The following is a 13,421-nucleotide window of genomic DNA, read 5'->3' on the forward strand; positions in this document are numbered from 1 at the left end:
ATTGCTGTCATTCTTCTGCCTCATAGTCTTCATACCAGGGAGGATACAGTAACAACACAGCGGCTGTAGAAGAGGATTTCTAGTCCTGTTAGAAATTTCTGCCATCGACAAGGAAATTCAGCTCGTGTTTCATGAATGAGATAGAGAGAGCACACTTCTGGGAATTTACCTTGTATAGTGCTGTGCCCAATAAACCCTCAAATGCCTTGAAGTTCAAGTAAGGTCCATCATAGAAGCGGTCACACTGAGCTCTTCTACCTAACCAGTAAATGGTGATCAATACCTGGAAAGAGAAAACAAAGGAGATTATACCTGCCTATAATAAGCATTTCATTATTTTTATAAGAAACCTATATCTATACATCAGGTTATCACTACAGCTTTACCTGTACAAATGTCAGAGATGAATGTGCTGTGCAGTGCTAAAGCAGGTGATTGTTATGATAGTTGCAGCCCTGCTTTGATGAGGGTCACATCACCTAGAGCCATGCTCTAATTTCCAGGCTCATCCAGAATACTCTGTTGTTGTTTGTCTGTGCATTTATAGGCTGGTGCACTAAGGCAAACGCTAAACCAACAAAGCTATACCCCATTACACATGATACCGTTTAAAGTGGCATGTCAGCGCTTTGGTTTTTTATGTCAGGCAAGTCAGAAAGTTATCATTGTTGGTGTTGGTTTGTACAGCGTACAATATGCAATTTTTTGACATAAAAAGGGGCAAACATCCTCTAGTGAAAGACCGACAACTGTCAACATGTATACATTCGTAATGAATTTAAAATGTAAAAGTTATGAGGTGATCATTTGTCATTTTTTTTCCTCAACTTATTCTGTAGATGCAAATGCATTGCAGCAGCTGGTTTTTTGGCATTGCATCTAAATAAAATAAGGTGCAGGAGAGGTATACCTCCTCACATGACCCTCATTAAAGGAGGTTAAGTGTAGGAGGTTATGGCATTCTTGTGATCTGTGGAGTTAAGACTTTAAATGTCTAATCAATACATTCAAATTGTGAATCTGTGAAGCATTATCACGCGTGTCTCTCAGTTTCTTCCTCCTTTGTCTAACCTACCAAAAATATAAGCAATAAAGCTCTATATGGCATTATCCTTGCATTGGAATAAATATCTATCAAGACAAACTATTATGGGATTCTATATGCCAGTTGTAAAATATATGAAAAAAATAAAATATATAAAATAATTAAAAAAAACACTCACATTTTTCAGCCTCCTGCTGGTCTCTTGATCCCTGGGAGAAAAACAGAAGCAGAACAGAGAGGTTCATGTGTCTGAGAGAAGATGAAAGTTAAAAAAAAAAAAAGAAAGAAAGAAAAAAGCACAGAGCATCGTTGTTGAGTCTATGTGTTGGGTAGTGAAAGAGCTGGAAACTGAGAGCACAATCCAGACTACTGCCAGCCTCGCTCTCACACAAAAGGCGGTGAGAAAAACAAACACATATTTGTGGGGGGAAAAGCCATGAAGAAAATGTTGAGGCTTAACAATCCGTGTCACATCTGAGCACCTAATTTCAAGCTAATCGCAACATCTGAGCAATTACACTATCATTTAGTTAAACTTTAGGGACACAAATGGGTTCTTAGTCATGATGTGGAATAAAGATAAGCCCAGCAGCTGCTAATTTATCACCAAACAAGGCTCTGTTTAATATTTCACTCATATTTCTGGGGTTTCAGAGTCAAACTGTGTCAGTAAGCCAACTTTCCCAGGAAACTGGAAGCTCCTGTGAAACCAAACAAAACTCACAGTCTCAAGCTGCAGCCTATTACCCTTGGTAGTCTGTGTACTTGTCACCTATCATGACCTTAATGTATGTCTTGAGATGTTGGCAAACAGTAATGCATCATAAACAGTAGCCATAATGATGCCATGAGAAGATTTACAGTCTGCTTTATATCTCCTGTTCACGTTGCACATTTCTGCATCTTTGTAATACCACAGGCAAACACACCTCTGTCTAACAATGAGACATTGGATTACAGCGAGATTTTTTTCATGCATGCAATGTACCCAATAAACCTGCCAAGACAATCATGATGCTGTAGATCAGCGGTTAAAATCATAAATGTTTAGGTTTCTATAGGTTGGCGGGGTTCAGATAAAGGAAACAAAGCAAGGACGGATATTTGAATCCATATTTTTCGGGCTAAAGGACAGAAAGGAACAACTGAATTGCTCAGCAGAGGAATAAGAGCTAAAAATAAACATGTAAATGCTGTGGTTCTGAAGTACACTGCAGAGTACAGAGATACTGAGAGAAAATACTGTACTTTTTCATTATTGTGCTCTGAATTTATTTAATATATTTGGTTATTCTTAAGGTTTTACACTGAAAACATTTTTACAACAAAAGCACTGTGTAGGACTTAAACAGGTAGTTTCCAAACAAGCCATTGTCAGATATTGCATATTTATCCGAATGACCTCCCCCTTTTCATGGAATCAGATATATTGAATGAACTGTTCAAGAGTAAATCCCTAGTAACTTATGAAATTACTAAAAAAAAAACCCACTTTCTGTCAATTTCATCAACATAAACTTTCAATTTCTTTCTCTGAAAGAGACCCATGAACTGCAGTATAGTATCCAACTGCATGTGGTAGAAGTAGCTCTGCTTCTGCTCTACAAACACCTTTTTATTTAACAGTGTCTACCAGCTATTTAATTCTATTCAATTCAGTTTTACTTATGTAGCACCAATTCACATCAATGGTTGCCTCAAAGCCCTTTGTATTGTAGGGTAAAGACTATAATATTAGACTCTATAATATTAGAAAGAAACTCTGACAATCACACGATGCCTATGAGCAAGCACTTGGCAACAGTGGAAGGGAAAAAAATCCCCTTTATGCACTTTGTCTAACATTCATGCACCCACTCACACTCCAGTTTATGGATAGGGATCAGTTCAATGTTCCCACCTTCAACATGCACACATGTCAGCAATTAAACCACTGATCTTCTGATTAGTAGATGACGTGCTTTACCTTCTTGAGCTGTAGCTTGTGGCTAGTGCATTTGTTAACCCACTTGCCTTACATGCATATGAGCATGTAAGGCATGAGTTTCAAGACTGGGAGGAGAAAACCTCCTGAGGTCACAAGCTGGTATACTCCTCACACTCGCTAGTTTATGTCAGGAGCGGCATATGGTGTAAAACTCTGTATTTATTATGATAAACAGTATGTTGCTGACTTCTGTGCAGAAGCATTGTCTGTATGAGTATTTTTCCACTGCTGCGCCGGAACTTTTACCTATCTAAAGGTTCTAACACTTCTTTCACCACAAACAGCTGGATGGGAAGCTGATCAACTTTCCCACTAGCATGCGTCATCTCACACCAGGGGTTTCCAAAATGCTGATTTGCCAACACTGCAAACTGAAATGGACATTTACCAGTTAGGAACACTGAGAAATATTTATGGCCCCAGTAAAAGAGATGGATAAAAAAATGCCCTTGTGTGGCTTGGAACATGGGCACAAAGTCTAAGATTATAGCAGCGGCAGCCAGGTCCAAAAAAGTGGGCGTTGTATACAAAAACTACCAGCACTTCTCGTAATGCCCATTTATACATGAGCAGAGAAGATAAAATGGGGCTATTTCTAGGTCTGTGGAGCCTCGGGATTTTGCTGTAGCTTGTTAGAATCAGCTGAGTGCTCATATGATTGAGCACGGACACTGCTGGAGTCTGATGCACACCAGTTCTACACAGAAAGAACAAGCTACTACTCTAAAGTAGTATAATCAGTTTATTGTGATTTATTAGGTTTCAAGGGGGGGAAAAACAAACATTTGTGTTTTATGCTTCTTTTTTTATGTGTATCGTGTCTGCTAAAATATATGCATGTGTCTTCTTGTGTGTCAAAAGAGGTAAAAAGAGGCTATTCAGGAAGTCATATGGGATTGGTTCATGGTCCTATGAAAAACTACACATGTTATACAGTGAGCAAACAAAGCTCTGACAGGAAACCATCAAGCTTGACAAAATTATAGGGCAGTCTTATCATTCACAAGTGTTATTTGCTACATGTTTACACAGACTTTCGCACCACCACACGTTCGGCCAAGGCAAAGAACACGTAAAGACCAATCCCTCATCACTTCAGACAGCGTTCTTTAAACTTATGCTGCACACAAGTACCCAAGACAAGACGTAGGCAAGTCAGCAACTTCTACTGCACAGCCATGGGAAAGATAAGCACAAGCCTCTCGAAGCACTACAACCAAATCAAAACTAGTTTTTCCCCAACAAGACATGTTTTTATTAGCATGGCACAGTTTCAGCTATTACTATCAGCTACTTTAATTTGACCTAAATGAGTGGAATAGTAAGTGCTGCCAAAATTGAAAAAACAGCAAGAAAAAGGAGACAAAAGGGCAGAAAGAAGTCAGATAAACTGAAGAAACACAAACGAATATTCAAATGTTACACAAATAACTTCCTAAGAGAGAGCAAAGGAAATTATCTATCTAATTCAATCACTTCCCTGTGTTGTAACAGAGGCAGAAAGATAGACTAACTAGATAATAATAAAATCTACAGATAAATGTATTCCAACCTGTATCTGGCTCTAGTATCAGTCTGTGTACAGCCAATAACGACATCAAACCAGCTCAACCTCTCTCTCAAACCAAACACCAATGCTAAATTAGTGGGTGTGAAAGTGCAATCAGAGAGCATACCTCTGCAATGAAGATTACTTGCTCAGCCGCAATCCATAAATCCACATGTAACAGCATTCATCTATGTTCTTTGAGATTTAAATACAGACCCAGACAATCCCCAGCAGTACCCCCCCAAAAAAGAAAAGAAAAAGACAGACACAAGGAGAGTTAAAATAGAGGAATCAGCTGTGGGTGAAACAGTGTCAGACATCATTGTGTCGTACTTATCAGGCACACTGCAGCCTTTGTGAGCGAGGAAACAGGGTGAGGCTGGTATTTCTCTCTCCAAGTTAACTACAGGGCACAAATATAACCCTTGTGTTGCCCTTTTACAGCCAGGGCTGTGTCAGTGGTGTAGAAACTTTGTTGGCCTCTCAGCATCATCGCTCGTTTGGTTTCCCAATCTGCCCACGATTCACGCAACGCTGTGACAAACGGTGATGGCATTGCCATATATTATACTATGGAACCAGAAGGTGCAGTTCCAGCTCGCTGAACCACACCCGAAACAATAACACACAGGGCACTGCGTCTGACTCCTTTGCCCCGAGTTCAAAACATTCAGATTTTCACAGTTAGCCTCAAAGTACTACCACAGTACACACAGAACGGGGTACAATACACACTGGTGGTGAAGAAATTCTGATAACAAGCTATGTAATCTTTACACATTTCTCTGGGAAACAACACTTTCCTTAAGGCACTTCAAATATGTGGTTTCTTATGCCATTGCATAAGAAAATACACACAGAGGTCACAATGCTTATCGATTATTTAGAAGAAGCTATTAACATTCCTCAGAGGACAATGCACCTGTCAATCTTGTGCAGTTGTTTTTTTCTCTCTTTTTCTTGGGTTGCAGAGCAGTCGCAACTTGTCAATAATTTGCTTAATCAAACAGTGGAAAACAAATGAGACTTTGGACCCCTCTCTGTGGGGGACTTGTTCTGTCAGTTACTGGAAGTCAGAGCAAAGTTTGGAGCAATTTGCAAATTCCACTATAAACGTTGTGCATTCAGAAAGTACTTAAATACATGTAGGCTAGCAAAGGGATCATCATAAAATTATGGTTTATGGATGGGCTGAAACTCGTTGAATAATCTTTAAATCCTTAGGGCCTTATAAAACGGATTTACAAGAAATTTTCATTTTAAGTTCAATTTAAACGAAAATCAACAAACAACTTTTTTTCTTGTTTTAACTAACATTTTTGAGTGAAAAAACAAACTCTAAGCCAAGCTTATATATTTGAAGCAAGTTATTTTCTGGTGGTTATGTTTCGGACATGTACACATCCGTGTCGTAGCCATGCTGCTGAATTTCTATATGGTAGCCAAGAGTCCACAGGATGTAGCTAATTTTGAATAGTGCGCTTTTGGAGGGAATGATTAATCCTCAGCCTCATCCTGTGGACAGTTGATAGCTGGTCATAAATAGATGTGAATCACAGTTTCTGATCATGACTCAGATTCAGTCTGGTACTACGTGCTTAAGAAACAGTAACTTGGCTTCGGTTTAACACGTGGATGATACGAGGCAGGACACTGTCCCCTCTTATCTTTCGGTATCTGTATCACAACAGTTTGTGATGCCTATTAAAATTTTTCGACATTGTGTTTGTGACTGATAAAGGTCATTATCATAGAAAAGGTTTCATAACATAATGCTATACAGCACCGAATGTGCTAGAGCCCATACTACAATTGCAAAGCTCAAAGGTCAGGCCAAACATCCAATACGCTTTTATGGTGATCGTAATGCGGGCGGGCACGAATTAAATAAAGCCTTCCTTGTGTGCGGCGTCATGCAAACTGTCACTGCGCCTTGCTAATAACTGTATTTTAAGCACCTTACATCAATTTGTCAAACTGGATGCAGAGAACATTTCAGCCTAGACGACTAATCAGCAAAAGACGTTGCAGAGAATTTCTTTGTCTGCTAACAAATGGAAAACTTGATTTGTCATTTCAGTTTCGTTTTAAATATGAGTCAGTTCATTCTGCTTCATCTTTCTGCTGCAAAACATTTCAGGTAACTAAAATGCAAAATGTGAAAGTTTAAATCTAAATGGCAAAAAAATAAAATAAAGATGTCCGGTTTATCGGCAAGTGAAAGCAACATAGAGCAACCAAGAGACAGAATAACAACCTAACTGCTGCTGAACAACAAAAAACAGTGAAGCTGAGCGAAGCACCTGTCAGACTGGGTTTAAGGGAGTGGAGGTTGGACAAACACCAGGGGTAAAGACAGCTGATAGAGACAACTTTCTCTCCCTCTCTCTGTGTGTGTGTGTGAGCTCTCAGCGCCTCATTTGCCTAGCCTCCGATAAGCACCAGCACCATAAAGCCATTGGCTGCTTGTATGCAGCCTTGTTTGGGAAGATATCCTCATGTTACTCCTGGTGCACGGTCTCTCTCTTGTAAGTCAGAAATGCTGCAAGTGAAATACACATTTTTACCCAGCAGGCCAAATTTGATTCCTTCTCGCATAAAAAGAATTCTGGGCATAATTAAAACCTGCTGAATTTAAGAACAGGAATGACTCGTGCACTCAAGAATGTGTAACTGAATATATACAAACCCAAACACACACAGGTGTACTCTGAAGACCACAAGCAGGGGGAGGCTGCAAACTATAAAAAGCTCCTTTACTGGTGTCCTGATACCATTCCAATCAGTCCTGCTTCTCAAAGTGACCCCAGATGCTAAAAATAGGATAGCGAGAACGGTCTTATAAAACCCCAGCACGCAGATGGACAAGGCGGCAAAGAGCTGACCTAAAATACACTCCAAGAAGTATACTTTTTTTAATATGTCTGCGTGACAGAGTCAGCTGCTAATATTGCTAGAGTGACTTTTAGTCAGCTATCACTGCATGAGTATCGTTTCTCCACCTTGTTACTGTCGCACAGAATTTACCACCAGCATCATGGGAAAAAGTTATGTAATGAAGGAAGTGACTGAGAGCATGGCATAAGACGTATCACAGAATTATCTTTATGAGAGTGACAGGCAAAGATATCTTAAGGCAGCTTATTCTCTGGTGTAGAGGTGAGGGTGTGTCTTCATAAAAGGCAGGCAGATTTGTTTGTTTAGAGCCCATATACCACTTTACAGTACACCTGTCTGCGTGTATGCCTTTGTGATTTACGTGGTTTCGACAATAGCTGAACTGCTTAGGTGAATTATGGGAAAAATGCTCTTAGAGGTGGTGGCAACATCTCAAAAGAATACTCCAAGTTAAGGGCTACTTTGTGACAACATTAAGTGAAACACAAAGAAGTGAAGCCCCTGAATATACACGCTGCATTTTTATACTTTCACCCTGGATTATTTTGTCACCTAAAGTGATGTATTTGCTAATAAGGGCTTATCTGCTTCAAGCTTAACGACCTGCAGGTATTGCTGTTAAAGCACTTTTTTAAATGCTTGCGCAGCACAGTGCTGTGCAGCCACAGAGGATGGACAGTACGCCGAGCCCTGCCTCGCTTCCCCCTGAAGGCACACCTGTGCGAAAGATGAACAGGTTGTTCAACATACCGCACGCTTCTCTGGCGGGGCATTCAACTGACACAAAAGCAACTGTGTGAAACCGAAAAAACTAATAAACACAGCAGCGGGGTACTGATAATGCGCGAGGCTTGTCTCTAATTAACAATCGCAACGATGAGTCTTTAAAATCTATACCCTGCACCAGTAAGTGCTCAGTTACTGTCACGACTAGGATTTTGCAACCGGAATCATGACATTTGTATTGAATGGAAATTAATTTGATCTGATACTTTACAATCAGATTACACATTTTACACATTCTTACTACTGTGCTTTTCTTTTTTATCAACAGTTGGATCTCCCACTCTTTAAAGAAACTCATGTACCTCGGCAGGTGTATATAAGCAGGAGAAAATATGTACTGAAAATAGACTTGACCTTTTTTTAACAGCAGCTTGAATCGTGGCTCACATGAGAACCCATGTCCCCTACAGTATCTGTGAAAGCTACAATTAATCATTCAGCCTCTCTGTGGGAGATTAAGTTGATTCAATCAAGGAAGAAGCAAAAACACGAGTGGGTCTCAGCTTTTGTCTCTTGCATGATTGCATCACAGGTCTGTGAATGATGAGTACAGGCATCAAAGTGTTTGTGCCAATGCTCTGAAAGCTTAAAACTTACTTGACTGTGACTCTTGAGGACAAGTCTTGAAGATCTCCGGGGTGAAAGAGCTGCGCTTCCTTTAGTCCAAGCTTCCCGCAGGCCTTGAGGAAGACGTTAAGGTTGTCCTGGGTAAAGAACAAAGCAGGGATGAGGTCTGTCCACCTTTAGATGCAGAGGATAATCACTCAGGAATTCAGTGGCAGGGACACAACCTACAAGTGATTGCTTCCAAAGTTCGTATCACAGAGCAGAAGTGGATTGGGAGGAGCATGTGCGTAGCAAATAAGAAGTGACCCATGGCAGAACACAAACACACATGCAGTGGGTGGGGGGAGGAGGCTGTCTGACAAGAGCTGAGTGACAGCAGCAGAGCCACCTGTGGGTTGCGTTAGGGTAGGAAAACAGCCAAACCAGGAAGAATGACATCAGAGGTTTGCACAAGTCCCACCCAGCCAGGAGCTGGAGAGCAAAAGTGACGCACGCGGCAGCACGCTGCCTGTTGCACTCTCTTTTTTCTCACACCCTGAAACTGTCCCCTCCCCTCTGTGCCAAGCCCTTTATTCGAGAATACCTGTGGAATCTGTGGGGTGGTGGTGTATTTTGGAGACATTAGGTTGCTATGAAACGTTAAGTCGGGTGACAGAAACTGATAAATATTTCCCTGAAGCGATTCTTCAGAGGACATGGGAGTGGAAGGACTGTTTTTTTGTTTTCCCCCATACATTGTGTCAATCACTTTACAGTTTGCGTGTACGTACACGATTTGGACAGGTGTGTGAGCATGATGCAAGAAACCAAAAATACATTTTGCTCCAAACACATACAAACAACTCAGATATTTCAAGCAAATCAACCACAAAAGCACCATTCTTTTCCGGTCTCGTGACTTTTCCAGTTGTAATCCCAACTGTCTTGTTTGTAAGGCTGCACTTCCCATTGGGACAGCACTGCTTATGAGGGCTTTCATGTAATCATACATGGTTTCAACATGGGCTGAAATAATTAAGGGGTAGCTAGTTCTATATTTAAATGGCAAACATGCTTATTAGCAAATGGAGGAAGAAAGTTTGCCTCCCAGTGGATGTGAGCTAACAGTTTTGCCTGTCCCTCCGCAGTACTTTGATGGGCTTTATAGGCTACAATCATTACAAGTCATACATCAGCACTTCACCCACTGTATGCAAGTGGTACAGAATAGCACAATCTCCCAGACTGAGATATCGTGACGAATACGACTGAGTAACTCAGGTGATAACACTGATTCTGGCTGCTTAAAGGGACAGATAGGGCCTGTGGTGCTTTTTATCTTCCATCTACATTGATTTAGTGCGAGCAGCTCACTCCTTGAGATTTAAGCTATTGTGATGTCTTCTTTCTGTTGAATATAATGCAATCAGATGGCGCTTGCCTTGGACCACTCATAGGGCCAAAAACTATCTTTTGAAAACTCTACAGCAATGTCTCTTTTCAGAAAAATAAATGCACAGGCCTTGTTGAATGTCATGTCATTTTGTGTTACTGATTGGTACAACATGTACCTGTCAGAAAAAACAAAGCATACTTTTTAGCTTCTTTAATTTGCCTCACTAGGGTGAGGCAAACAACAACAACAAGACAGCTTTCAAGTACAGGCACTCTGAATGTTAGATTGGAATTTTAGACTTGCATTACAAATTATGTTTAAAGACAAGACAATAAATATGGTTTAAAGGAAGTGTAACACAGCCCAGATCATGTTTTCAACAGTGAAGTGAGGAATTGTTAATATTTTATTTGTTTCCCTGGAAAATGTCTGATTTGGTTAAAGTTTGAGAAGTATCATAGTGTTTTTCAAATGCAGCAAATATCTGCACTGGCATGAATTATGAAACACAACTTCATTCATCATACAACCTGGTAACCCATCAGCCCATCCAAAGCCTCCTAAAAAGTGACTGGACAATAAAACTAAGCCTACGAACAGACTACAGACGGAAACCAGAATGTTTGTGCAAACAACAATTTTGTTGCATATATGAACATATTCATATGTAAAATCTCTTTAGAGAAATTAATCAGCATGTAACTGAGTCTGTTAGCATGATCCCTTTACTTAACCTTACCTAAAGTGGCATCCAAAACTAACCAGAGAAGGAACTGAGTTTGTAATCTGTGTGCATTATCTAAACAGCGACTATATATGTTATAATAAGTTAACTGGTAATGTTATTCAGTACTTTATATGCTAAACTGTTAACGTGCAGATATAAGTCTCATAACATATATCCCACCCAATCCCAGGAAATGGAATTAAGGCAAATAAAATTCTAGTTCTTTATCTTTTGGTATGTTAATCAACTACAAAGAGCATTATGAACAAACTAAAAGCCCCTGCCCCCCCAATAGATCAGTCCCAGAACATGCAGAGATAATGATGTTGAAGGAATTTTATGCTGACTTGTGCCTGCATATAATCCTGCTAAATATGCTGTACCCATCCAGCAGCCTCTAATCCTCTCATGCAAACTCGAGGATCCTGATTTAAGCACTTCGCTCTGAGAAACGGAAAGCTTTGACTCCCTGGGTGTCTGATATGGTATAAAAGGATTCTTCATCCCTTCTGGTCACATTATGGCCACGCCATTTCTTTCACTGCTCTCTTTGTCTACAATAATTCCCCTCAACTGACCCCTTCCAGTGCTTTAAAGAACAGGGAAAGTTATGATTAAAATATCAGGCTACACAGTTTCAAAACCTGTGACAATAAACCAAGAGGAGATTGAATACTTGAAATACCGCCTCTCCTCAAACGGGTTCAATAAAGGGCCCACACGTCTCAAAAGTCGGATCCAGTCATAACATGCACCCATACAATGCAAACACACTAACAAAACATGGTCAAATACCTTTCATTGCACAGACAATTACACATTTAGATGAGTAAAGACACCCTAAAGGCCACTGAAACCGTTTATCCTCTCCATCCCCCCCAACTACCTCAACTCACCAAGGAGTTGGTGTGTGCTGGAGCAGCCACTGACATGCCAATTACGGTGTATTTATGGTCTGCACTTTAGTGGGCAGATGGAGTCATCCTTAACTCCCTCCCTCTGGCTTTGCCCCAGTAGGCCTCAGATCCAGGCCCACATTCGTGGAGTTCGCTGCCCAACCACACAACTGCCGCCTTCCTGCTAAGCACTGGTAAAAGCAGAACCAGGCCTGAACCGGGCTTCCATGGCCCAAACCCACATCTCACTCAGCAACAGTCAGAGAAGTTTGCTGACATGAGAAACATTCCCCTGGACACAAGTAAAAGCAAAGAATAGGCCAGAGACTGGAGCCAATGTTGCTAAATATTCTGCAAAACCGGAGATTTACTGTTTTTTTTTCTCTCCTTCGTTCCTTCTTTGGTCTTTTTTGCTCTGCCCAGACTTGAGGCTGGTATTGATTTAGAGTACTGACAATCTCACAGATCTCACAAATCTCAAACCCCACTTATAAGTCTAAAAGTTGAAAATACTCATATTTAAGTGGTAATGAGGCATGTTTGCAAGGCACCCAATGATTCAAATCATACCGTATCTACTCTGCAAAATGAAAAAAAAAGGAAAAACAGTGTTACTCTTGCTCTTTATCCACTGCTTCTGGCTTTTCTTCCGCATCTATATTTCTAAGTTGAGACAGAAAACCAGCATGTGATATTAAGGCAAACCCTACGTAATAATCTGTGTAAGAGAAGACGAATGGGCAAACATAGAAATGTTCAGAAAATAGCAAACTTCCAATAAAAAAAACAAACAAACACCCCCTACGCCCCCACCACCAACAACACCACCACCAACACCACCAAAGACCACACTTATTGCTATTTAAAGAGACGAGAGATAGGGGGAAAAAGTGAGAGTACTTGGAGAGGAAATATATTCTCGCATCAGTGAGACTGAGTAATGTTCGTCTGGAGAACTTTCCACTTTTCTCCATGTGGTTGGCAGTCACTGATAGCCTCGAGCCAACCAGAAGCCTTCACATTTGCGGGAGAATTTATGATCAGGTGGTTTCAGGTTTATGTCCAGGTCTTGGAAATACCACACAAATGCTGCAGATGGAGGAGACACTTATTACCTCAGCAGGTGCCCGGCCAGCTCTGTCAGTAGCAGTCCAAAACAAACTGACAGGAAATTTGATTTACGTCAAAATGCCTATATGATGGCGCATGTTTGTTGTTTACACACTGGCTCTCTTGTCAGCATAGCCCATAGACACACATGAACTCACTCTGCTTCGGCTAGGGTTGGGATTCTCTATAATTCCACTAGACAGCTGGTCCCAATTACTCCCACAACAGAGAGATGCTGAGGGATGGGTTTAAGGTAGGTTTTTAAACCTACCCGAGAAGTTGTTTGCAGACACTCCCAAAACATCCATGTTAGCTAAACCAGCTGGGCCCAAAAGATCTCAGCTGAAATGTGACAACAGTACCAGGCCGACTGATTCAAAAACAGGTATTTAGCATAGCCTGTACCAAAGATACAGGCTATGCTAAGGTATAACCAAAGACACAAGCCACTGGCTTACTATTTTTGTCTTTGAAAATGGAC

The 13,421-nt window shown here is 40.7% G+C and overlaps 1 protein-coding gene across 15 annotated transcripts in view; it reads right to left on the bottom strand.

Annotated features, from left to right (window-relative positions):
- lmo7a (LIM domain 7a) overlaps positions 1-13,421 on the bottom strand; it is a 49,148-nt gene that overhangs the window by 23,427 nt on the left and 12,300 nt on the right. For 14 of the 15 annotated variants that reach the window (XM_019352555.2, XM_019352549.2, XM_019352550.2 and 11 more), the window contains 3 exons: positions 8,863-8,969; positions 1,224-1,254; positions 170-283 (listed from right to left, as the gene is read on the bottom strand). In XM_019352555.2, the coding sequence (XP_019208100.1) occupies positions 170-283; positions 1,224-1,254; positions 8,863-8,969 (252 nt within the window). Of the gene's footprint in view, positions 1-169; positions 284-1,223; positions 1,255-8,862; positions 8,970-9,060; positions 9,084-13,421 lie in introns of those variants that run through there. The other variant, XM_025903658.1, reaches the window with a different exon arrangement.

The sequence above is a fragment of the Oreochromis niloticus genome, linkage group LG16, assembly GCF_001858045.2.
Source record: "Oreochromis niloticus isolate F11D_XX linkage group LG16, O_niloticus_UMD_NMBU, whole genome shotgun sequence".
NCBI lineage: Eukaryota > Metazoa > Chordata > Actinopteri > Cichliformes > Cichlidae > Oreochromis > Oreochromis niloticus.